General features: G+C 43.2%; 2 protein-coding genes, 1 long non-coding RNA gene and 1 pseudogene across 4 annotated transcripts; 3 read left to right on the top strand and 1 right to left on the bottom strand.

Moving 5' to 3' along the window:
* Positions 1-421: 421 nt before the first annotated feature.
* Positions 422-4,613, top strand: LOC115691278 (pyruvate dehydrogenase E1 component subunit alpha-3, chloroplastic-like). The gene is made up of 3 exons (XM_030617878.2): positions 422-916; positions 1,068-1,848; positions 4,196-4,613. Exons 1-3 carry the CDS (start codon positions 662-664, stop codon positions 4,471-4,473), a joined length of 1,314 nt encoding a protein of 437 aa, XP_030473738.1. The 5' UTR covers positions 422-661; the 3' UTR covers positions 4,474-4,613.
* A 1,748-nt stretch (positions 4,614-6,361) lies between these two features.
* Positions 6,362-9,169, bottom strand: LOC115691294 (uncharacterized; annotated as a pseudogene).
* A 5,728-nt stretch (positions 9,170-14,897) lies between these two features.
* On the top strand, positions 14,898-17,552 carry LOC130139834 (uncharacterized). The gene is made up of 2 exons (XR_008817895.1): positions 14,898-15,138; positions 16,140-17,552. It is a non-coding gene; the product is annotated as an uncharacterized LOC130139834 (long non-coding RNA).
* A 1,520-nt stretch (positions 17,553-19,072) lies between these two features.
* LOC115691264 (uncharacterized) lies at positions 19,073-23,074 on the top strand. Of its 2 annotated transcripts, XM_030617861.2 has the most exons (5): positions 19,073-19,165; positions 19,373-19,774; positions 20,508-20,783; positions 20,859-20,996; positions 21,323-23,074. In XM_030617861.2, the coding sequence occupies exons 2-5, from the start codon at positions 19,475-19,477 to the stop codon at positions 22,871-22,873; spliced, it is 2,265 nt and encodes a 754-aa protein (XP_030473721.2). In that variant the 5' UTR covers positions 19,073-19,165; positions 19,373-19,474; the 3' UTR covers positions 22,874-23,074. The 2 variants fall into 2 exon arrangements, with proteins under 2 accessions (XP_030473721.2, XP_056174033.1); XM_056318058.1 differs by lacking the exon at positions 19,073-19,165 and having other exon boundaries at positions 19,172-19,774.
* Positions 23,075-25,046: the final 1,972 nt, after the last annotated feature.

Raw genomic sequence — 25,046 nt, 5'->3', positions numbered from 1 at the left:
TCAAACTCTATGCCATCCATTTACCTTTCAAAGATCATCGAACTGACGAATGAACTTAAAGACACGAATCCCTAGGCCCAAATCCCACCCGACCCCGCATTAACCTTCCCCCCCAAAGCACAGCACAATCCTTTTTCTTCTTTCCCAATGACCAAAAATACCATCACAATCACCAATTCTCTTCATTGTTTTAATCCCCAACGTGGGGGAAGCATCCATTTGAACCAGCACAGCAAGGCAAAAACACCCCACCAAAAAGATCTCTGTTTTTCTCTGGTTTGGCGAACAAACAAAGCCCACAAACTCTCACCTGTAATCGCAACGCTTGATGGAGCGAAGCTATATTAAAGGCCCTCCAAGATCCCCCCCATCTCCTTCGTCGTCGTCCCCCATCATCATCATTTAAAATAGCCAACTGCCAAAAGAGGACCGATCCAGGCGGTCGTTCCTGTGCCTCCTCCTCTTGTTTTCTCCGCCCACCCCCTTCTCCTCCGTCCTCCTCGTCGTCCTTCCTCCTCCGTCCTCCCTCTTCGTCCTGTATTAAAAACCGACCCTCCTCCCCATTTCTTGCGAAATCGATCGAGAAGACCCTTCTTCGCACGTCCACCGCATTTCCCTTCTTCCCTCCCTCCCTCCCTCGCTCCTCCTCCTCCTCGCCACCATGTCCGCCGCTTCTCTCTCTTCTTCCATCAGCGTGATCCGCGCCGCCTCCTTCGCCAACGACAAGCCCGCCCTCGTCTCCAGCGCCAGGCCCCCCTCCTCCGCTTTCCTCGGATCCTCCGCCGGGCTCCGCTTCGACCCCCTCTCGAGCTCCGCCGCCGGCGCCGGCCTCCGGCCCTCCCCCGTCGTCGCCGCCGCCGCCGCCAATGTCGTCAAGGAGAAGCAGCCCAGATCCTCTCCCTCCGGCTCCAACCTGGTAAGATTCGATCTGGGGTCATTGCCGCTGTTGGGTAGCTCGAGTCCAGAGTGCATGCATTTCGCGAGAGAGACTTTATTTTTTTTATGGTTAATGGAAGGTTAGGATTCGTGGGTATGTTGTTGATTTGCTTCTTGTTTGGCGTTCGCAGCTGATCACGAAGGAAGAGGGGTTGGAGTTATACGAGGACATGGTCTTGGGGAGGGCGTTTGAGGACATGTGCGCGCAGATGTACTACAGGGGCAAGATGTTCGGCTTCGTCCATCTCTACAACGGGCAGGAAGCCGTCTCCACGGGCTTCATCAAGCTCCTGAAGCAGGAGGATTCCGTGGTCAGCACCTACAGGGACCACGTCCACGCGCTCAGCAAGGGCGTGCCGGCTCGCCAGGTGATGAGCGAGCTGTTCGGCAAGGAGACGGGCTGCTGCAGAGGCCAAGGGGGCTCCATGCACATGTTCTCGAAGGAGCATAATTTGATCGGTGGATTTGCCTTCATCGGGGAGGGGATCCCGATCGCCACGGGCGCGGCGTTCACGTCCAAGTACAAGAGGGAGGTCTTGAAGGAGGAGGGCTGTGATCATGTGACCGTGGCGTTTTTCGGGGATGGGACTTGTAACAATGGACAGTTCTTTGAGTGCCTTAACATGGCTCAGCTGTGGAAGTTGCCTATCATTTTTGTTGTGGAGAATAATCTGTGGGCAATTGGTATGTCCCATTTGAGAGCTACTTCTGATCCTCAGATTTGGAAGAAAGGTCCTGCATTTGGGATGCCCGGAGTGCACGTGGATGGGATGGATGTGTTGAAGGTTAGGGAGGTGGCAAAGGAGGCCGTTGAAAGAGCTAGGAGAGGAGAGGGACCTACTCTGGTCGAGTGTGAAACTTACAGGTTTAGAGGACACTCTTTGGCTGATCCCGATGAGCTTCGTGAGCCTGGTGAGCATTTTAAGACAAACTTGGACTGTCATTCTTGATTGGTTTTGCTCAGTCTTTCTTTTAATCACTGGCTTTGTTTGGAGATTTAATCTCATATTTAGGTGCACGTGTCTTAGATATTCCTATTAAATTTTAGGCATTTTAATGTTAGGCATTCATTATAGTTACTGTTCTTTACCGCCGAGACGAGTGCTTTTGGAGTTAGCCAGATTATGCATGTGGGGACTTTGGTACAGATTCGCTTGATTCTTTGAGACATATGGAGCATTGATTGTAATCATAGATATTCTCTTAGCCTCAGGAGCTGAATTATTGATTATCTGAACTAGCATGTTGAAACAATGAATTGGAAGAAAGAGTTATACTTTAACCCCACATATAACTTTGTAAAGTGGCAGTAATCCCCACAGTGACTTTGGATGCATTGTTTTGAGTTGGTGGAGTTGGTTCTTGAGTTCAAGCATATGGTGTGGGTTCTTGTCCTGTAGAGAGTCTGGAAAATCGAACAGACTATTGCAATAACCATTTAAGGATCCTGAAGATTAAATGAGGTACTTCTCTAGAAAGAATCGAAATCAGGTTGACTGTGCTCTGTTACTTGGCCTCATGGTGTCATTAAATAAGCTAATAAGATAGTTTGACAGTTGGCAAAGCCTTTCCAGAGAGTGGGAATACAGGGAAATTATCTACAGCCTGACATTTATCAGAATCTTGGAGGGTTGAGATCTAAGATGAGATATAGATAATGCTCAGTTCAGCAGATCTGGAAATTCATGTTACACTATGGAGATTAAGGGAAGGAGAAGTTTTTATGTATGTCTCTTTATTATTCAAGTGGAAAACCATTCACTCTTCCTAAGGAAGTATAAATATTAGGCATGCATGTGTTAGTAGGTCTAGGACTTTGGAGCTAAACAAGACTACACGAAGGATGAAAAATGAAAAGGTATATGGGTCTATAAAAGCCTGTAGGTTACTGGAATTGATTGGAAGTTCAGATAGAACAACATATGCATGCATTGATGGGATTGTGACGGTATTCTGGTTGCTACCTCGACGTTGCTTAACAGATTATGTTTTAAGAGTTGCACATGTTACTGATCCGTTTCTTCTTTATCAAAGTTTGCAGCTTTTCTCATAAGATGCATATTTAATAAGCATGATTGAGCAGGAAGTACTAATCATGTTAATTAATGAAGCAGTCCATTAGGCATACCACCCATCATGGGGATTATGGTTTAGCAACAATATTGATAGGGATAATGATTTAGGACTAGACACATCAATTGCCTACAGTTTTTACTACTACCATCTCTTCCTCACTTCCTGGTGTGCTACAAATGTTTGAGGCCTTTGAATCGTGTTTTCTAGTCGACCTCCAAAGCACCACCTTTGCTGGAGAGTGAAGCTTGTTGGTTTTGATAAGTAGGAAAGCTTTGTAGAGCAGTGTTCGAGGTTGAGTATAATAAATAAGAGCTGATGATAATATAACCTTTATGGCTGTTATGCTAATATCTTAATGCATTTACTGCTGCAAAAGGTGTGATTTTTTTGACTGCTGCAGTGGCTTCTGATGCCTGGTCCTTATTGTCTTTAGTGTCACAACTGACATTTTTTTTGTCTGAATAAGCAAAGATTAATGCTGTTATTGATTTTTAGCATAATATTCATATCTAAAGTTGCAGGAAGAGGGTTTCAATACTCTCTTTTAAGCAACTTTTGATTCTGTTTTGCCGTCATATATGTGGCATCTGCAAAATGGTTTGGTCTCCTGCCAGTAGAATTGACGCTTGTGGGCTACCTAAGAAAAGGATGTGGTTGGCTTTCTAGAGAGGAGGCTACTAGACGCACGCTGGCATGCACATGCAAGCATATGCATATGTACCAGAATAGAGCTCTTCCCATGGTCTGGTGACATTTTGAAAGATGTTTGAGAAAGCTGTAGTTTTCATTCCAGCCATAAATAGACACTTTTGCACACGAAGTGGAGAGTGGAATAGTTTGTTAGCTATGCTAGGCTAGGTGGTTAGGCATTGAGCCCAGCACGAGAAGGTCCAGTTAAAAAGGTTGGAAGTAGGTAGCAGTGACTTTTCCCCGCTAGAACATCAGATCTGTGCTCTTTCGCTAGCAAATTTTGGACAGTATGGGACACTTATATTGGATTGTGTCTCTCTAGGAACATCAACCAGGTTTTGAGCGCTCATGTCATGGCATGTTACTGATTTGAACTCTTATGTTGGCGATATGTTTATTTAGAAGCTCCTCACATAATGATTGAATGATGTGCACAACTTTGGATTCTTTACTGACTGCTGTTGAAACATTGAAACGATCTGTGTTTTGTCAGCTGAGAAGGCCAAGTATGCTGCAAGGGATCCCATAACAGCCTTGAAGAAGTACATGATTGAAAGCAACCTGGTTAGTGAAGCCGAGCTCAAGGCAATTGACAAGAAAATCGATGAGGTTGTTGAAGATGCTGTGGAATTTGCGGACGCAAGCCCTCCCCCACCCAGAAGCCAGCTACTGGAGAATGTGTTTGCAGATCCTAAGGGATTCGGTATTGGCCCCGATGGAAGGTATAGATGTGAGGACCCCAAATTTACTGAAGGAACCGCCAAGGTGTAGAAGCCTCATTGGGGTACGGCAGGATATTTTTTCTACTATTACTGCTTCCTGTATTACTGCAATCTTTTGAATATTTTTAACTATTGCCAGAGATGTAAGAATAATTAAGTTATTGCAGTTGAAATCTTCTGCTTCTGTTTCTTCTTGTTCAGTAATTTTCTTGCTGCTATTTGTAAGAGATTTTTGATTTGCAAAGAAATGCTTATTCTTATGTAGAAGTTTTCTTTGTAGTGCCATTTGTAGCTCTCTTTCAGGTTTTGTTTCTTCTGATCTCCGATTAGCTTTCTTTAGGTTGATTTTTTTTTTCTAGCCAACTTTTTAATACAGCAAGAACTATCATAGTAACTCAGAATATACAAGATGGACATAGTTAAACTGGCGATACATACAAGGTGAAAGAGGGCTAAGACTCGAGATCTAAAGATTGGATCTGAAGATTCAAGGTAGCATGACTCCTAGGCAGGTCAAATGAAGACATTTTTTGTCCATTGTCACCACGGGGGGCTTCCAGTTTTTCCTTATGATAGGTCTAGAACGGGGAAAACACTTGCCTAGACTCTGTCAAGTCCATGATGAAGCGAGTCAATTCAAACTGTCATAATGGTTGTGATTGCACCCGGTCCTTGGGATCGGGTCCAAGCAAGAATCTCTCCTCAAGCATGCAGCTGCGCCTTTATGTTTTTTTTTTCTTTTCTAAAAATAGAAGCAAAGCATGATTGTCTGGTCATTTCCAGATAGCTTTATAAAGATCGGTTCTTCTATTGAGTTTGGGCAGAGTTTAACAAAATTAGTGCTGAAGTCTAAGGCATCCTCACCATCCAAAAGGAAAAGAGGAGAAAACAGTGAGTTTATCGACCGGTTTTGTCACTCGACAGGGAGGAAACTATCTGTTAATAAATAATCTTGAAAATTTCCAAGATTCTGTGAGCAAAAAATTGGAGAAATATTCCCAAATTGCTACGTTTGTAAGCTTTTGGTTGTTTGATCAAGCGTCTCTGTTCTTTTAACTTTCAAGATGCCTGAAGAGCACACTCACTAGCAAGTGCAGTTGTTGCGGCACCAAGAACGTATTCATCACTTTTGAGTGGTGGGAAATCTGCTCCTTCTCTCTCTTTCACGCACTATTCTGCAGAATGGCGTTGTATCACCAAGTGGACAAAAATGGTCACTGTTGCTGGTAATGCGGTGTCCACTGGTCATTTCAGTCCAACAACCTTCAAATCAGTCTTTTTGTTTAGCATTAGAAGGTGATTCACTAGTGTCGTATCAAACGCCATCTTGCTGTGATATCCAATTCTTATGAGCACTTATTGACCAAAAGAAAAAAGCAACCTCCTTGCTTCTTCTTTTTTGTTTCTAATACAAACTGCAGAATCTGAAGTATTTCACACAATAATAAGACACGAGCAGCATCCAAGTTATGTGGATGAGGCTTTGTTAGCTTAGGGGTTTGGCAACAAGTGTTCGAGGTGCTTTCCTAAGGAATTCCCCTGAAACTGCAAATCTGATGCAAATTATTGCTAGGCCATTTCTTGCGTTTTGCCTAGGCTTTGACGACTCCGAATAGAAGTTGCTTAGATCGGTTGCAACGATGACGCCATCTTTCAAAGGAGATAATAACATAAGCCATGTCCCGAGGGAATTCAGCGACTGCAACTGCAGTAACTTTGAGCATAGAAAGCTGGAACATTCGTTATGTCGAACATGGTTGCATAAGTGTATCAGTTTCTGATACGGAACTGAGATCCAGATACTGATATGCTTATGAACACCGTATACCATGTTCCAACAGAGTGTTTCTTGAGATCTAATTGCAAGTGGAACAAGGACTGAAGCATTTGGAAACAGAAAGAGAGAGGAAAGGCGATCTAATTATGCACTTGCCAGCTTAAGGTAACTGTAGAGTAATCACATTTTTGTTATTTCGAGGTATATTACAGCAATACGATCTCTTTTGCCTGATTTGAACCCATCTAATGGATCAAAAAAGAGTCGGAAAAAAATACGATAGATCCCTCTATCTCTCAAAAGGAAGCACACCAGTTGGGCGGTTTCCTCCCTCAACTAAACTGCACAAATACCAGCAGCCTCGAGTCGAGTACTAGGAGCTAAGCGCTGCTTCAATCACAATTTCCTTCCGACATTTCCAAACCTTCTAGCTACTCCGAATATAACGGCCTTGGTCAAAAGGCCCCGGTCGAGACTGCAAGCGAGAGCGATAGCCCCTCCCACTAACAGGAGCTTCGGCACCAAGGGTTTCCTAGACTCATCGCGGGCTTCAATCTCCGACGAATCTTCTTTACCAGCACTCTCTAGAGACTTAAGATAGTCCGGGCGGACTTTAGTATTGATCTGTGCCAAGAAAGCACAACGTGAACGTGGAGCCTCCGAGGCTCGTTCCTTCTGATACTTGCGCAGACCAGGCTCGATCTTCTTTACGGCTCCCCACATGCCTTGGCGTACTCCAAGCTTCGCTATTTCCCAAGGTATGCCCATATCCTCGTGATGGAACAGCAACACTTCACAGGCAGTTAGCTGGCCATCACCTCTTCTAGATTCAACTGTGAACATGCCCAACAACAGACAACTTCCATCAATTGCATGCTCAAAACAATGCCCAGATGCATTGTGGAAGAATTTAAATAAGCACACGGTAGAAGCCAAGCAAGACAATTGAGCAGTATGTTCAGGAAATAGTCCAACGGTACCTGCACGAATGCACCAACTTGAATAGTATAGGTCTACGCGTCTTGGTTTATTTCGCCTAGGAATAGAGGAGCAAGGCACTCCCTGAAAAATGCAGAAAGAAGTTTATTGTTAACAATGAAATCTAGAAGTTAACGAGTATTCATAACCGAGATAAAACAAAGGGGTCGATTCAATTTATTTTATAGGAACAAAAAGGCAAAACCAGTGCCGACAATTTCACAAAAATGGTTGATCTAGTGTAGACAATTTCCGTAGAAAAACATTAAGCCAGCTTTGTCAGCATTTTAACTAGAGCTCACATTCACAAAGAAAACAAAGCAAATATGATCAAAAAGTTAAGTTAACGACAGTGGTGACTACGTTACTTATAGCTTACGAGAAACAAATATGATGAAATGGTTCGGGCAAACGATGGTGCTCATACCTTTGTAACACAATAGTATGATCGTCCTGATTCCCAAATCCGTCGGCCTATAATGTATTCTCTGTCACTACAGAAGAATGGAAACTGCGCCAAAACACAAATCAGAAAGGAACGAATTAGCAGATGCTACCAAAATCTGCACAGCCTAAGACGCGAGCCGAAACAGGGGAAAATGAAAGCAAAAGTAATCTCTTTCAGTCCTCACCTTACGGACCCATTGCACCATCATGGTTCCAGTAGTGGGGCACTCCTCCAAAATCGAAGAGTGAACAAGCATATCGTCCCACTTCGACCGGAACTCATCATCCCAGAAGAAGTCCCTGACCATTTCAGGTGTCGCGTCCTCGAAAACAGTCCTACTCCGGTATTGCGGAGGCCCAGTCTATAACAGAAACCATCGAAACACAAACGCTCTCAATCATCTAATTCAAATGCTAATTCAGCCACATCTTTTAGCTATATCCGGTCATACTCAACAAAGTGCAATTAAGAGCTTCTAATTTTCTGAATAGATCAGATGTCCGATTTCCTCCAAATAGATCAAATTACTCAGTAGTTCAAGAAAAGCGGGGATATACCTCAGGATCTCTTCGCCAAGCTTGATAGCTCATGGTGGGCACCGACCTGTCCATCATCTGAATCCAAGCAGGCCCTCCATCTTTGACCTCCACGAGTCGGCACAAATGCTCCAAATCATCACCCTTCACAAGGCTCGATTTATCTCTCTCACCCCGTGACGAACTGCCAAATGCAAAGATTGCAACGCAAATCCCATTAGAATCTTGAAATAAACAAGCACCATTCATCAAATTTCCGGCACCTAAGTTATTGCCCGATTAACGCAAGAAAATCCCAACACAAACCTGGAGTCAGAAATGGCGGTTGGAGGGTCAGAGAAAGTCGGCGCTTCGGATATGTCCTCCACAGATCGAGAGACCCAGCTCGGTAACTGTAATCTTAACGAATTCAAGCTCAAAACCGAACTCACGCCCGTGGAAGCTGAAGCTGACAAATTTGGAAAGGTCTGGTTTAAGCTATTATTATTATTATTATTCTCTGTTCAAGAACTCGCTACTCGGATTCGCCCATCTGGGTCTCCATGACCATCCAACTAGAACTCCAAGAATCACCGAAATCCCCACACAAGCCACCAACATCAAGGCCTCACCCAAGGACCCCCCGCTCGCAGCTCCTCTCAGAATATCCAGAACAACAGCCATGACGGACCCCCCAAGAAACGGAAAAAGAAAAGAGCCCAAGAAGAAGGAAAGGACCCCGATGAACAGAAACAGGACCGTTCGGCTTGGGCAAGCAGAAAAAGGGGGAAAAAAAAAGAGATTTTGCGAGCAACCCACGATAGAACTAAGCGAAGAACGCCCCCAGAAGACACTCAAACTTGGTGTTGCAGAGCAGTACAAGAGCGGGAGGAGGTGGGGGAAGAAGTTAAATTCTTCAGGAGCCGAAAAGGATAAGGATCCTGAGGTCCAGTTGCTTCCCAGGCTTTTTTCTTTTTTTCTCGTCACAAGTTCTTCTTGTGAAGTTGGCTTGCTTCGCCCCACGCCAGTTCCAACATTTGACAAGCTGTGTATATATATATATCTCTTTATCGCCAACCAAAATAAAAAAAGAAAAAGAAATCCTGGATTGACAGCAGAACCTCGGAAAAGCGTGTAATGTACAAAGCGGGCTTTTCGCGAGGGAGGGAAGTTTCTGCTCAAGACGACGCGACTCGGCGTGCGCATGTGCGTCGTGGGAACGCGGGAAGTCGCCTACCCTGGGGTCCATCCTCCATCGATGAGGTCGAGGTTCAGTCGTACTTCAAGATTCAAACACCAAAGCCACAGGCCAAAAAGCAAAAGATCTGTTGGTGGTGGTGGTGGTGGTGGTGGTGGGCGTGTGACGATGACGATGACGATGTTGCGCCACTCAGTCATATGATTAAAGAATTGACATGAAGCTAGCCGCGGTCTCTCGTTTATCACGTTCGTTTGACTTAGTGGGAATTCCCTTCATGTGGCCGGTCCTTGAGTTTTTAGTTCGTGCGATTGTTGCTATTCCTTTCTGTTCGGCAGCCGTGAAATGGGAGGGGAGGTGAAAATGTTTCACCGTTCGGGTAAATTTTTGAAACGGCCGTGTGTGTGGTGTTGGGCAGATCCGTTCGTTCCCGTCCAAGATGGAGACGTCTAGATATCTTGCTGAACCCTTTTGGAGTCAGGAAGGAAATTTTATCGGGTAAAGTTGTCCGGAAAGATCCCAGTCTATATCTTGATCGAATTTATTCCGAAAACTAAATTATGCCAGCAGATTGCTCGCTCTCACTCTCACCTCCCCGACCCTTTTGCCTCTGTCATAGATCCAATCGTGCCGTCGCCCACACCACCCCCATGTAGGCGCTAGCATTCAAACTCCGTTGCTGCCCTTCACCTATCGTTGTCGTGGTGGCCAAAGCGGGAAAAGTGCCAAAAAAGTCATAAACCTTTTGCATTAGTGCCAATTTAGTCCTAAACCTTTTTTTGGTGCCAATTAAGTCCTAAACCTTTTAAGTTGGTGCAAATTCAGTCCTAAACCTTTTTTTGGTGCCAATTAAGTCCTAAACCTTTTAAATTGGTGCAAATTCAGTCCTAAACCTTTTATTTTTGTGCCAATTTAGTCCTTCCGCTCAATTTTGATCGGAATTTGCCGACGTGGACGCCTGCCGGTCACCGGCGCCGACGTGGACAACTTTAATAATATTTTTAATATTTTTTGAATTTTTTTTGTAATTTTTATTTTTTTTCCTTTTTTTTCTTTTTTTTCCACTTTTTTTTTAGGTCGCCCCCTCGTTCCTCTGGCCGATCGTCGGTCCGGCGACCGGCCAGAGGCCAGAGGCCGGCGAGCTCGACCTCGCCGGCCACCGGCAAGGGCGGCGGCCTTGCCCGGCGAGGGCGTGCCTCGCCTTGGTCGGGCGAGGCTCGACCTCGCCAAATTCGGCGAGGTCGGGCCTCGCTCGACCATGGCGAGGCTCGAGCTCTCGCCCGAGGCCTCGGCGAGGGCAAGCCTCGCTAGATCCGGCGAGGTCGGGCCTCGCCGCGGCCTCCGGCGAGGGCTCAAGCCTCGCCATGGTCGGGCGAGGCCCGACCTCGCCGGATCCGTTTGAAATTCGTGTTTGAATAAGTTAATTTCTTCTTATTTTACAAGACAAAACCGAGATTTTCCCAGATAAATCAAATCTTCCATTTCAAAACAATAATTTTTTTTTGGCCTTCTTTTTTTATTTTTTTTACGTGCTCTTTTATAATGTTCACAAAAGAAGAAAAAGATTAGACGAGAAGCAAAAGGAACATAGCGAAAAAGAAAAGAAAACAAAGAAGATTATTAGCCTACGAGTCTTTCTTACTTCCTAGTGAGGAAACACGTATGAATACCCGTCATTCTTGCTTCTTTGCCGTACAACGAAAGAAACGTGCCATGCAAATCTGGCTACAGGAATGCCACGTGGCGACTTGTGAATGATCCACTCGGGACTTTGGTTTTTCCACACTAAAATCGTGTGTTACGTTTTTCATCTCGTGGGCAGATTCACGTGCTAAAATTTGCCATTGCACCGGTGCATGTCGAGATAGAGGAACAGGACTAGAGCCGGGTGATTTTTCGAGATTCGACCCGTTCGATATCGAGTCGAGTCAAATCGGTTGCGATATGGCACGATTCACTGTTCCGAGTTCAACCTGACTTTGCTCGTATGAAACCGGAATAGATTTGAGCTTGTCTATATGAAGTGCGAGTTCCAACTTATCTCTTACTTTCGATATCACGAGTTAATTTGAGCTTGAGCTTGGATAATACTATATTTTTGTTTGTGTAATTATCTAAAATCTCGCGAGTTTAACTATTTGAAAACGATTCTCGCGTGTTGCTCAGCTAAAGTATTCTCGAATATAAACTTTTCTCGATTCAAACGTTTAAAAGATACTCTAATCTTAACTTAAACTCGGAAAAACGGGACGGACTCAACAAATAACCCGACTCGTTAGTAACCTAATGATACGTAGCATTGTCGCGAACCCTTGCCCCAACCTCGATCTCAACAGGTCAGTTGCAATCAACTAGCCAGCTAACTACCATATCGGATGGTATTATTGGGTTTCGAAACTCGACGTAAGTCCAGGCCGTGGGAAGTAAAATTGAATATAGTTTTTTGCGATTTTCCCGAGATAAATAAGGGATTTACAATGCAACAAATTGGATGAATTAAGACCACAACGAGAGTCTCCCCCATTGCAGGATTTTTCTAATCGGGCGTCGGAGCTTGTTCAAAAGTTTGACCTTAATTCTGGTGTGGTCTCCTCTCCCGGGTCAAAAGTGCCACCAACAACAACAGCGTTCAAAGGAGAAATGAATTTCACATTAGAAAATTCTGCCAACAAAATAAAAAAAAAAAGAGAGAGAGGTTAGGTTGATACTTTTGACATTCTGGCGTGGACCGCACAGGCAGCACCCCGACTTAGTTCAACACCAAATTCTTACAAAAATTCAGATCTCAGATTTCGAGTCACGTAGGAGGAGCCACAGAATAATTTCGGATTTGCCCTGTATCGACTTGACTTTCGGAAAGCCCGAAATCTCGTGTTCGATTCCAATTTGATCCCTCGGAGGTCGGACAAAATGTATAGGGCGCTCCCGTTTGAACTCTCGAGCGATCGACGGCGCGTCTTGGTTGATTTGGAAATTCCCATTTACAATGGTGCACTTCCGAAAAAAATAAATATCGGCTTGAACCGAGTCATCCTAATAAATACGCTTTTGACCAAGAATAGAAAGATTGATCTTTCCAAAGGGTGACCGTGGACATTTGACATCTGGGGCTTGCTTGAATCGTAATGCCGCGTGCGATTCATGGCAAAGTTTAGCACTAAGAACAACTCGGTACGAGCGATATGGAATTCTTAGATTTTAGACTGATCTGTCTATTTAGCGAAAAATGAATGATTTGAAAAATATTTTCCTAAAAATGATGGCTTGTATCGATTACAAAAATAAATAAGTTATAAATATTTTCATCATTCACTAAAATATTTAGATATAAATTGATGTCGATAATGAAAATATTTTCTCTTATCTAATTATTATAAGCAATTACTTTATGAAATTATTTTTCAAATAATTCATTTTCCGCGAAACGAGCGGAGCATTTGAAAATACGTCCGAAGAGGAAGGAGGAAAAATCAATTGGGATTCACTAATCGTTATAAAAATCACGATTATGCACTGAATTAAGATCGTATAAACACACAGGTCCTCTCTTTTTTTCCTCTCCTCTATATGTTTTTATGTAGTGGATCACAAGTTCAACAAGACACTAGTCAAAATGTCTAGCTAGCCCCACTCAAAAGTCGCAAGGGCCCAGCATTCACTCGTTCGTGTCTTCTTTGCTCTCATCTGGGTTTAGATGAAAAATGGATTTTTTCAAATGAGCGTTCTCGACACGTTTGTTAAACAGCTAATTTAAGAAACTTCGGTTTTTTTCTTTTTTTTTTTTTTGATGCACCGACCATTCTCGTGTGATGCGATGTGCAATCGCTATTTTGGAAAGTGCAATGCTTTAAAGCAAAGGGGCCTTTTTTGTTTGGATTTAAATGAAAGTAACAAGTGCTTTCCTTTTTTTTTCGCCAAAATTTAAGGGGTTGTGGAAAAATTTTATACGTGATCTACCTGTCAACACTTAAGTGTTACGAAAGTTTCGGGTGGATTTAAGAAAAAGTTAAAGTGTGTCGGTGGCGAGATTTAGATTGAGCAAAAATCAAAAGGTAAAATGAAGAAGCGGAGAAGTGTCAAAAAGTCCTAAACCTTTTAATTAACATTAGTGCCAATTTAGTCCTAAACATTTTTTGGTGCTAATTCAGTCCTAAACCTTTTGCATTTGTGCCAATTGAGTCCTAAACCTTTTTTGTGCCAATTCAGTCCTAAACCTTTTGTATTGGTGCCAATTCGCCCTAAACCTTTTGCATTGGTGCAATTGGTCAAAACCTTTTTTGGTGTCAATTGAGTCCTAAACCTTTTGCATTTGTGCCAATTAGTCCTAAACCTTTTGTATTTGTGCCAATTTAGTCCTTCCGATTAATTTAGCTCAAAAAGATTTAGGTGACCGAATTGGCATCAATCAAAGGTTTAGGGTCGAATTGGCACAAATGCAAAGGTTTAGGACTCAATTGGCACCAAAAAAGGTTTAGGACTCAATTGGCACTAATGCAAAAGGTTTAGAGCTAATCAGCACCAATCAAAGGTTTAGGACTGAATTGCACCAAAAAAGGTTTAGGACTAAATTGCACAAATGTAAAAGGTTTAGGACTAAATTGGCACCAAAAAAGTTTAGGACTAAATTGGACCAATGCAAAAAGTTTAGACTTTTTGACACTTTTCCCTGAAGAAGCCCATCCATGCGCAAATGTATGCTTTGATCATCACCTCTTTGGGAAAGTGCAGTTACGAGTGAGACTGTGGGGTTTGGTTTTGCTTCGAAGGCCAAACCGTACTGTAGAAATACGTTTGACATGGTAATACCAGAAGTCCTACACTGATTGGTACTCGAGTCCTAATTTTTTTTTTCATTTAAGTCCTAATATTTGCAGGCTTTGATGAATTTGAAAAGTCCCACGTAATATTTTTCATCATTTTCCGATCCTACGTGGTTGTTAACTCGGTAACGGAACTTCCTCAGATACAAAACGACATCGCTTCATCTTGCCATTTCAGAAAAAAGAGTTGAATATTTTAGAAGTGCCAAAATTAAGAAAATCAAATATGTAAGCTAAGAAAAACAAAAAGACCGAGAGAGAGGGAGATTGCAGGTTCATGACGAGGAGGGTATGCATCAGGGCAGCGCCGGCGTGCGCCTTCGTTGGACAAGGGCCGGCGACTCTCGTCAAGGTCACAACAAGGGCGACTAGTCCTCACTGGTGACCCGCCGAGGGTAAGTTGGCCTCACCGTAGCCCTGGCGACACGGTTGCCGACCCTTGCTTGGCGTGGAGGGTTGGAGGTGCCCGTGCACCCCCCAAAAACACGCTACATCTTTACGTCTCTTTTCGTGTTCTTCTATACAATTCCTTGGTCTCTTTTTTCTGATGTGCTTCCATTGGAGGGGAGCCACACAAATAGTAGGGGGTGTCAACGGAACCCGCGCAGGCCCGGCCCGCACCGCGCCGGCCCGACTCGGCTCTAAAATTTGGGGTATTTTAGGGTCGGGCTTTAATCTTCTTCGAATATGGCCCTAAAATTTTGGGGTATCAATAGGGTCGGGGTAGGGTCGGCGCTGGGCTCGGATATCGTGCGGAGGCCGATTGTGTGGCCGGCGAAGGATTTGGTTGGGGATTCGGTGGAGGACGAGAGCGTCCGGAGGAGTGGAGAAGGCTGATTTGAGCGGCAGAGGAAGCGAAGACAGTGAAGAGGAAGTGCAGGAAGAGGAGGAGGAAGAGTGGGTTGATTGGGAGGATAAGATATTGGAGGACACGGTGCCTGTGGTTGGCTTTGTGAGGATGATTCTGCACTCTGGAAGGTGAGGCCTCACATCTTTTGGTGAGAGCAGAGTAACATCTACACGGTGCCTCCGTTACGTTAAACCCAGCTTTTGCTTTTGCGTTCTCTCTACCAACTGCTCTGCGTGGGTGCGTGCGTTTCGTTACCTAAGTTTAGCTCTCTTCAGGTGGAGGTAAGGAGGTGCTTCGCGTTGGGTTTCTCTTCCTTTTTCTCGTTTTTTTTTTTTTCTGGGTGGTGGATGCTTTGAATTCTAGTGTGTCTGAAAGAGGAAGGGGCTTGGTGTGAATAGGAATCGGTTCCGGGTTTGTCCGTGCCGTGTTGAGGCAGGTGATGAGGGTAGTTCGAAGGCATTGAGGCATTTGTTTGGTCTTTCTGCGATTTCCGATGCAGTTGAATGATGTAGGATCTTGAACGGACTCCTTGTGTAGTTATGGCGTTTTGATCACCGGTCCGATATGCACATCTTGGTGCTGGAAGAGGTCTTTCTTAAGGGGAGAGAGAGAGAGAGAGAGTTGGCATTTAATGGGTATCGTTGTAACTTGAAGAAGTTAGGAATTGCATCCTGCTTATTTCGTTGGCATAAGTCGAAAGAGATGATGTCTGCTCACGCTATAATTTATTGTTAAGTGGGTCTTTTGCTTGCTTAAGTTAGTCTTGCGAAACCCTTGCGATTTAAACTAGAAAACGATTTCAAAGCAATTTAACTCCGTCCCCATGATTTTACAATCGAAATTGCGATTTTAACTACCATGGTTGCTTGATATTGGATGAAGCAAGTAGTGAAAACATTTTAGATGAACTAGCTCATTTTGGAAAAAGAATTTGGTGTACTACGGTATTTCACAATTTATTTTCTGGCTTTTGAGCATGCTTCTGTGTCCATGTGAAATGTGCATAGATATCCTGAAAATTGCTTGGTACTTCTATCCTTTCTATTATGTGAAAATGTGTGACTTTGTCTTGATAGTGTCGATTTTGCTTACCTTGGTGCCAATAGTTATACTTAAATCTCTTGGCTAGGTACGTATTGAGGCGGCTCTGACATTACGTATGTTGGCTGAGGTTGATCCAACATGTGTTGGAGGTTTGAGATCTAATAGGCAATGCCTAAATAATATTTAACTTACATAACATTTATGAGAACAAAATGATCTACATAAGTCCCTTACTCTATAAACAGCCAACTGGATACACCGAATATTGGGTATAGTCACTCGAAACATGTATGATTATTCACCAACTAGAATGATCTATGTGCTTGATAAAATAGTTGGAAAGCTTTTCCATTCATGAAGAGGTAAAAGCACTATCTAGTACTCTGAAATGCCTTAAGATCGTTCCTGTTAATTCTTTTCCCACTTTTGTCCTGTAGAGTAAGGAACTTAATCCAACTTCTTTGGAACTCCTCCCAACCTCTGCTGGCTGAAGCATTTAAGTATTAAATCATGTATCCATCTAACTATTTGCCTCCCATTTATTTATTTATTCATACGCTTGAATTATAAGTCACATCTTAGTCTATGCTCATGAGAACATATTTGCCTCCCATGTCGTTGTTCTGTTAGTATTTTGTCTGCATATTTATATGTCGATGAACTAAACTTTGGGCTTCTGTTTGGCCATCTACTTGCACAAGTGGTAATATAATTAAATACATTATTAGATTTCCTCCAATGCTCTTCATGTTTGCTTTGCTGTGTTCGTTCTATTTTTCTTTTCGAGGAAATTTTGGATTCCAAAATGTGCTGGGTGTTGTTAGTAACCCAACCTTATCTTCCAATCAAAGAAATTAAATTTGTGATGCTGCTTTTGAAAATTTTCATATTTTGTGTTACTCTCACGTGGTGCCTTCAATTCCTGATGATAGCAAGTTAAATTTGCTTAACATAATGCTACCTTTTAGGATGAAATTTTTCAGTAACATTTACATGATATTGTTCTTTTCAGATTCAGTGCCCCATTTTGTATTATGATTAATGAGCACTGTCCTTGACTTCTCGTTAGTGGTAAGTGATTTTTCAACAATTTCTCTCTGTATAATGAGAATTGTCTCTCACGCTTTGAATTGATCAAGCCTGTGTCATACTAATGCGCTGCGTCTATCCACTTTCAGGCGACACTGCATCGACGGGGAAAAGAAATTCGGAGTCCAATCCTTTTGCACTAGCTTTATCTTTGGAATGTCGACCCATGATGATGTATTAGTAATTGGAGCAAGCCAGTCTTACTTAGGAGTGAAAAAATTTCAGTCATTGCTGTCCGTTATTGTTGTTTTAGTTTCTTTCTTTTTTTTTAGTTACTTTGTACTACAGAACTTGTTCTGCGATGGTATTGTTTTAGTTTCTTTCTTTTTTTTTTAGTTACTTTGTACTACAAAACTTGTTCTGCGATGGTACTCACGCAATGAGAGTGGGAAGAAAAGAGATTCTGGCGTAGTGTTGGAAATCGTCTCTATTATCATTTTTCCGTCTTGTGCATATGAAAAGAAAAAATAAGAGAACAGAACCAACCTAACCTGATTAGTCATCTGATGATTTGGTTCTATATTTGTGGCGGGTTCACAATTCCAATCTATCTGCACGAAAAAAAAAAAAAATCGAGACCCGGCCCGACCCAATCCGGCCTGGCCCAACCCGGCCTGGCCCAGGCCTTGGGGTGTGCTGTGAACAGGATCTCGGATGGGTCTGGGCAGGTCAAGCATTACCTTGTAGGTTTCGGGTCGGGTCGGGTATTAAAAAAGCCCGACCCGACCCGACCCATTGACACCCCTAACAAATAGGCCGCATGTTTACAAAAACAAAGGAAAAGTGATAAAGAAAGAGATGCCACATGCATTTTTTGTCTTCTTAAAACGAATGTGGCTATCAAATTTACTCCAAGTGCTGACTTCAGAGCAACTTTTGGGATTGTACCACAGGAAAAAAAACGTTTGATAACTCTAAGTGGCGAATCAATACAAGTTTTAGGACTCCTATTGTTGTTGTCCTCTTTACAGTATGAAATTGATAAAAAGTGTCCCTAGGATATTTGTTAAGTAACCAATAAAAAAAAAATTCTAAGGTGTGGTTTCGGAATCGCACACTAACGGTAACATCTACAGGAGAAGAAGTTATTTCGGACCGATCCGGCCCGTTTTGCGTAGGCCGTGTTCTTTGAAAAGAACACTTTGAGTAATCACACAAGATGGTGGCCATCGGCAAATTTTCTTGCTCGTGATACGATCCTGAGGTCTTACGTATAAGACGGTGAGACTTAGAGTAATAGTTGGGATGCTCACAAAGTTAGTGATGGTATTTACCAAAGAGGAAGCAAAGAAAAAAAAACAGCTTTTTCCCTAGATAGGCACTGTAAATTGCTGTTGGACTGTTCCTAGTTGCTCTCAAATTCTCAATCCACTTACATCTGAAATGATCTTGTCTTTTCTGTTCTCCACGAAGTCACTCATTACAACCACCTCGTTTGACTTTTCATCCCTTAATCTAATCCCTCGACATACTCAACCCACCCCTCCTTTTGGTGTCAATCAAATTCAAACTCTCATTGTATACTTTATTCGGGGATGTCATTGACGATTTCTTATTCATTTTCGATATACTGATTATGCATGACACATGAAAAATATTACTTTTCAAGTTATAATTTGTTTTATTCGGATATTTAGCAAGTGCGAGAGACTCATTAACAAAATCCCATATTTATATCCCACTTGCTGTTTCTTTTCCTCAAATTTTTTTTAGGCTTTTTTTGCTGAGTACAACTTGCTGTTCTAAATATGGCCTGCTGCTTATCGACCGTTCCTGTGCTCCCCAAAGGCCCCGTCATGCAATAGGGACGAGACTGACCAAACATGATAACGCGCGCATCGATTAGGACATGCGAACCGAAAATGGAAGCAATCGTGCGATTGATATATACATACATTTCACGTAGATTCCGATAATGCAAGAAGCCATGTCGTGTCAAATCAAGAAATGCTTTTTTTGGTTTCCCAGATCTTTTATCGTTTCTCTCTCTGGCGTTCGAACGTCAGAGGAAGCTCGCGCACAGTGAGCAATGAATCCACACTCGTTTATTTTATCATCTTTTGTGCTTCCCTCGTCGGAATATTTAATGCTGTCATAATTGTGGCGACCATATAATAATGCAATGATACATGATATGTGGTCAGCTTAAATATGCGCAAGCAAGCACAGCACAGCACTTTCTGGACTGCCCTCTTGACCCGTTTGATTATTCCCCTGATCTTGATCCAGATGCGACCACAAAGATGTGATCTTTCGTCTCTCTTGGTGGTGGGTTTCTTGCAAGAATCGGTGTTTCGATGAGAGAGAGACGGAGAGGGAGGAAGATCGGAAATGGGGAGGCACGGATTCGTCAGCGCGAGAGATAGAGACGGGCTCGCATTGGTTTCGGAGAGGCTGATAGAGGCGGCGCTGAATGGCGATGGTGGGGCGGTGAGCGAGTGCTTGGAAAGCGAGGCCGTGGATGTGAATTACATAGGGACGGTGAGGCTGCGGGTGAAGTGCACCGAGAGCTTGCTGAGAGAGGAAGAGGCGGATGAGTTGGAGATCGAGGTTAGGGACTTTGTGACGGATGTCACTCCCCTGTTTGCGGCTGCTCACTCTGGTCAACTGGACATTGCGAGGAAGCTGCTGGTAAGATTTCCAGACATCGTCCTTGCCTTGCTCTGTTCCTATTTGTTTGTTTTCCTTTTAGTGTGGTATGTGCTTGTGGTTCTATTGAGATTTTCCATTTCCTGGCGCTCGTCATAATGTTGCTCAATTTCATAGTAATTGTTCTGTAACTCGCAAACCCTGGGGAGTTATCATAAACGTGTGAGCATAACCATGGATATGGGATCAGTAGCTATCACGAACCGAACTGTAGAGAAGTTCTTGCCTTTTGCTAACTTTGAAAGTGAACATCAGATTAAGGATGAAGTGAGGTCCTCACTTGAAGATTAGGCGGCTTTCGTTTTCATTTGCCGATTCGGGCTTTTGATGATTTTTCTTTTTGAGCTTATTTTCGTCGTTAATATACAATGTGAGAGAATTTGAGCTAGCAAAACTTTTTAAAAGGACAAGTTTTTAGACTGATTGAATTAATGCTAGCTTGCTTTATTGAAAGGGTATATTCGTTATGGATGTCTGTCTAAAAAACCATTTGGATACTGAACGTCTGCTGAGTGTTCTATAGTTTGAGACGCTGGTCGGTTCTTCGATTTGGCAGAATTCTCTGATGAAGAAAAATAGAGAAATGAAATTTTGGTGAACTGATGAGCAAAGCATCTTCATCATTGCTTTGTGACTGCCTGGTCTCACAGGGAGAGGATTTGTGTCATGTAGAGATTCTTCTCGAGCCATTTTGTAATCCATCTTTTTGCTGTAGTCAGCTGGAGCCGATGTTAATGTGGAACTTTTTCGAGGCTATGCAACCACCGCCGCTGCTCGCGAAGGCCATTGTGCCCTCCTCGACATGCTCCTCAAGGCAGGGGCATCCAAATTGGCATGTGAACGTGCGTTGATGGAAGCTTGCCTATCTGGTCAGGCTGGAGCTGCTGAGCTGCTAATATGCTCCGAGATGATTGGACCTGATGTGGCTCAACATGCGCTTGTATCTGCAAGCTGCAGAGGCTTTGTTGATGTTGTTTCTGAGTTAGTCAAGGTATGTACTAATCTCACTAGTCATTTGGGTTCTCTACGACATGTTACTAACGGATTGATGACCTTTCTCCTGCAGAATGGGGTTAACATTGATTGCACCGATAGGGTCCTCTTGCGCTCCTTGAAGCCTTCATTGCATGCTAACGTAGACTGTTCGCCGTTGGGGGCTGCAATTGTGAGCCGGCGAGTGGCTGTGGTTCAATATCTGTTAGAGGTAACGTTGTACTTAATTCGCAATATATTTCTCGTTGGTGGTTTTTCCCAGGTGGTAATATATGTTGCTTTGCTAGACTGGAGTACACCGTCACTGTTGGTCTTCATTTGCGTAAACTTATCTTTTGTTTCTTGTCATTGCTTACAAATGCTTTATTAAAAAATGTTAGTCACCAATCACACATGGAGCATGCTCCTTCCCATGTTTAGTAGCATCTTCATCACCCCGTTTGGCTTGTTTTTCAATTTTAAAGGTCTTAATTTGGCGGTTCCGTGCTGATGAGAAAGCTTCATCTTCTAACAGCTAATCATGTCTACAACTTTTAGGCGGATGCAAAAACCGGTCGACATGTTAGGCTCAGTGCTTGGTCTTGGGACATCTTCTCTGGTGAGGAACTAAGAGTTGGTGCGTGCTTGGGGGAGCCCTACAACGAAGCATGGTGTGCAGTTGAGTACTATGAAGCAACTGGCCAAATCCTACAGCTCCTGCTTCATCACGACAACTCGTTCCTCACAAGCCAACTACAAGGAAGAACCCTTCTTTCCTATGCCATCCTCTGCCAAAACCAAGAGGCGGTTTCCTTGCTTCTTAAGGCTGGAGCCGACGCCGAGTTCCCCATAAAGACTGAGAAGGGACATGAATCTCGTCCGATTCACTTGGCTGCTAGAGTGGGTTGCCCTTCCATTTTAAAACAATTGGTTGAGCACGGGTGCGATGTTGACTCAAGGACCGAATCTGGGAACACAGCATTGATGATTGCTGCCCTATTCGATCAACCGCAATGCTTCCTTGAGCTAATTACTGCCGGTGCTGATCTGGGCCTAGTTAATAATACTGGAGAAAGTGCCGTATCTTTGGTGAAGAGAAGTGCTTTTGCTTCCTCTTTGTCCAATATTTTCGGACAAGCAATCACTGCTCGAGAAAAAATCTACTCCAGCAACCTGGAGGTCTTCTCTCCGCTCCATTTTGCCTCGGGATATGGAAATGTGGAAATTCTACAGAAAATCCTTCGAAGTTCGATGGACAGTATAGATAAGCACAACAATTCAGGTTTGACACCAATCCTGGCTGCTGCAAAGGTCGGCCACACTGAGATATTTTGCCACCTCATCGAGTCGGGTGCTGACATCAGTGTCAAGAGCCGGGATGGACAGACGGTTGCATCGATCCTTCAGCATTACACCTATGCCAGTTTAAGGGAACGGTTTGAAGAGATATTGCTCAATGCAGTCTTGTCACAAACTTTGAAGGGCTACTCAGAGTTCCGAGTCCTTCACTTTGCCGCACGTACAGGAAACTTGCCCGCGGTAGGCCAGCTCTTGAAGATGGGTTATCCTGTGGACTCCTTGGAAGAGAGTGGGCATTCACCTTTAATGATTGCTGCGAAGGAAGGGAATGCCGAAGCTTGCAAGCTGTTACTACAAAACGGGGCTGACTGGGGAATACTGAACCATAGAGGTGAGACGGCCCTCCTACTTGCTAGGAAAAACAGTAAAAGCAAGGCGGCCGAGGAAGCGATTTTCGACCATTTGGCTCGATCTCATGTGCTTCTGGGCGAGGAGCTACTCAAGCATACTAGAGATGGAAGGGGCTCGCCACATTTAAAGGTTGTTAGGATGCTGAAAACAGGCCTGTTAACGTGGGGGACTTCTAGTAAGAGAAATGTGGTGTGTAAGGAGGCCATGGCAGGGCCTAGTGGGAGCTTCCTGAAGAACCGGAGGAAGAAGATCGCTGACGAGAACAGTACGCTTTTTAGGGTGGTGACCGAGACTGGCAGAGAGGTTCACTTTGAGGCAAGGTCTTCTACAAATATGGCACTGTGGGTATGGGGGATCAATCTGGTCTCAAAGGAGGCGTCTTCCGGTGATTGGCCATAGAATTCATCTGCCAAGTATGCAGATAGAAACCGGTGATAATGACAGCAATGAGGTGGTGTGTTGGTCTTCCAGTGTGCGAAATTTGTACTAATTACTGTCCAATGCCATGCTGTTTCTGAAGCTGCCATAGAAAATCTTCAGTTAGTCGATCAAATGGAGTTACAATTACACGCTTGATACTACAAAATCTTTTACCCGCTCTCTCTCTCTCTCTTATTAATGCTGTTCAGCATTGTTCTCAACAGTCCTTATTAAGCTCAAATGCCGTAAAGGGGTTGATCCTGGAAAAGAAATGGTGAGGTTTGAGACTCATTTTAGCTCAAGCTTTCTGGTTGAGTAGTCGTATTCTGTTTCTAACAATCTCTCTGGATCAAGTACATAGACGTACTTTTATTAATGCAAAATGAAAGCAGGGGACTAGGCTGTCAGATGTATCGGGTAATCACTTGAAGGAAAGACTGTTACGGATGCAGAACAAAATACACTGTTTTGACCACTTAATATGCAATATATACTCAAGTCTTGCATGCATACAAGACTAACATATAATGGCTGAGATGAAATGAATTCACACAATCCGGGTACATACAAGAATTTTTCCGTAACGTATGCTCAACATATTTATGACAAAGTGCAATGCGCGTACTCTCTCTCTCTCTCTGTGTCAATGATGGGCCTGTTCGGTCAATTATGCACTGATCGAGAGCCCGTTGGTTCGACTTTGGGGGAATGCATTTGGGGAATGCAAATACCTTTGGGCTAAAGGGTTTTCCGAAATGCAAGTAGTGTTTGGTAAGTGTTTTTAAAATCAACTTGGGCTAAAGGACTTTTGCTAATATTTTAAAAAAAAAAAAAGCTCCGGTGGAGCTAAACCACCGCAACTTTCTGTGTCAATGATGGGCCTGTTCGGGGAAGATGAACAGTGGCGATGAACAGTGCAAGTTGCATTCCGAAAATGCAACTTCCCAAAGCACCTCCACCTTTGCATTGGCCAAAGGTTCCTTGGAGAGCATTCCAAATGCAATTGCATCTCCCCAAAGTGAGTAAAAAAAGTTGCCAAACACCATTTGGATTTGGCCAAGGGACTTTAGAGCCTAAATGAGCATTCCAAATGCTGAACCAAACGGGGCCTGAGTCTACCTCCGTGACTCGGTTAAAGGCGCAGAATGATAGGTCTAGGTAAAAAAGATCTTGCAAGTTGCAAATGTTAGAAAACTTCTTATGCTAGATCTTGCCAAATTAAGACATAAACATATTGGAAGTTTTTGGTTTGGACTTGGAGGTCTTGGCCCAATGCAAACCCTCCGTGGATCTTCCTCGAATGCATCATTAGGATATTCTAGATGAATAACTAGATCCTCGTGGCTAAACCATGTGGTTAAGCATGATGCTTTATGTATGTTTCTACCTGCTATCATTTTTTGGAGGAGTATGCTTCTCCTATCTGCTTCTGTGAACGAAAGATAATTTTATTATGTTTTTTCGGCTGTATGTTGAAGAATATAAACAATTCTTAACAAAGACAGTAATAAATCTTGATATCCCGGATCACTGTCTGAACACGCTTGTGGAACTGATATCTTCAAGAACAGAGACTGATAAAACTTATACATTTAACTCAAGATACATGACACTGTTTAAAAAATCAATTGATTAACCATCTCGAATATGCCATTGAATAGTGAAAATCCAGGCAATTATTCGGTCTAGTATTGCACGATCCACAAAAGTTGCATTAGATAGACTCGTTATATAGATGATGTGATAGATAGATGGTGCCAATCAAGTGGAAGGTGAACATACGAAATAGGGTTAGTTTCACCCACTTTTTTATTAGCTGTTCATCTTCATATTCTTCAAGGTGACTACTGTCTGAGGAGATATACTGTTTTAAGCATAAACGTATAATAAAAGTCTGTGGTCTGGCCTTCACTCCTCACATACTTGAAGCCAAGAAAACCCCATTAGTGTCACCTTTTAAGGTAAGTGACCCTTAACTTTAGGTGACCTTTAACTTGTAGGTCCTTGTACGACCAAACTCTGTTTTTATTGCATATCATTTTCCTATGGTCATGTCCTTTATTGACAGACCAAAAAAAAAAAGTGCTTTATTGTTTTTTGATCAGTGGCATCTTTAACAAGAACCACCATTCAGAAGGGTCTGCTGATTATG

This window comes from Syzygium oleosum, unplaced genomic scaffold (assembly GCF_021117445.2).
Source record: "Syzygium oleosum isolate NSW1041296 unplaced genomic scaffold, Sole_v2.1 Sole_v2.14, whole genome shotgun sequence".
Taxonomy (NCBI): domain Eukaryota; kingdom Viridiplantae; phylum Streptophyta; class Magnoliopsida; order Myrtales; family Myrtaceae; genus Syzygium; species Syzygium oleosum.
Note: the sequence above shows the minus strand (reverse complement) of the source record. Positions and strands in the feature narration are given on the sequence as shown.

Coding starts and splice junctions, on each gene's coding strand:
- LOC115691278 (XM_030617878.2), top strand. CDS start 662: ATGTCCGCCGCTTCTCTCTCTTCTTCCATCAGCGTGATCCGCGCCGCC. Junction 917..1,067: donor CTCCCTCCGGCTCCAACCTG/GTAAGATTCGAT, acceptor TGGCGTTCGCAG/CTGATCACGAAGGAAGAGGG. Junction 1,849..4,195: donor CGATGAGCTTCGTGAGCCTG/GTGAGCATTTTA, acceptor GTGTTTTGTCAG/CTGAGAAGGCCAAGTATGCT.
- LOC115691264 (XM_030617861.2), top strand. CDS start 19,475: ATGGGGAGGCACGGATTCGTCAGCGCGAGAGATAGAGACGGGCTCGCA. Junction 19,775..20,507: donor ACATTGCGAGGAAGCTGCTG/GTAAGATTTCCA, acceptor TTTTTGCTGTAG/TCAGCTGGAGCCGATGTTAA. Junction 20,997..21,322: donor TGGTTCAATATCTGTTAGAG/GTAACGTTGTAC, acceptor TACAACTTTTAG/GCGGATGCAAAAACCGGTCG.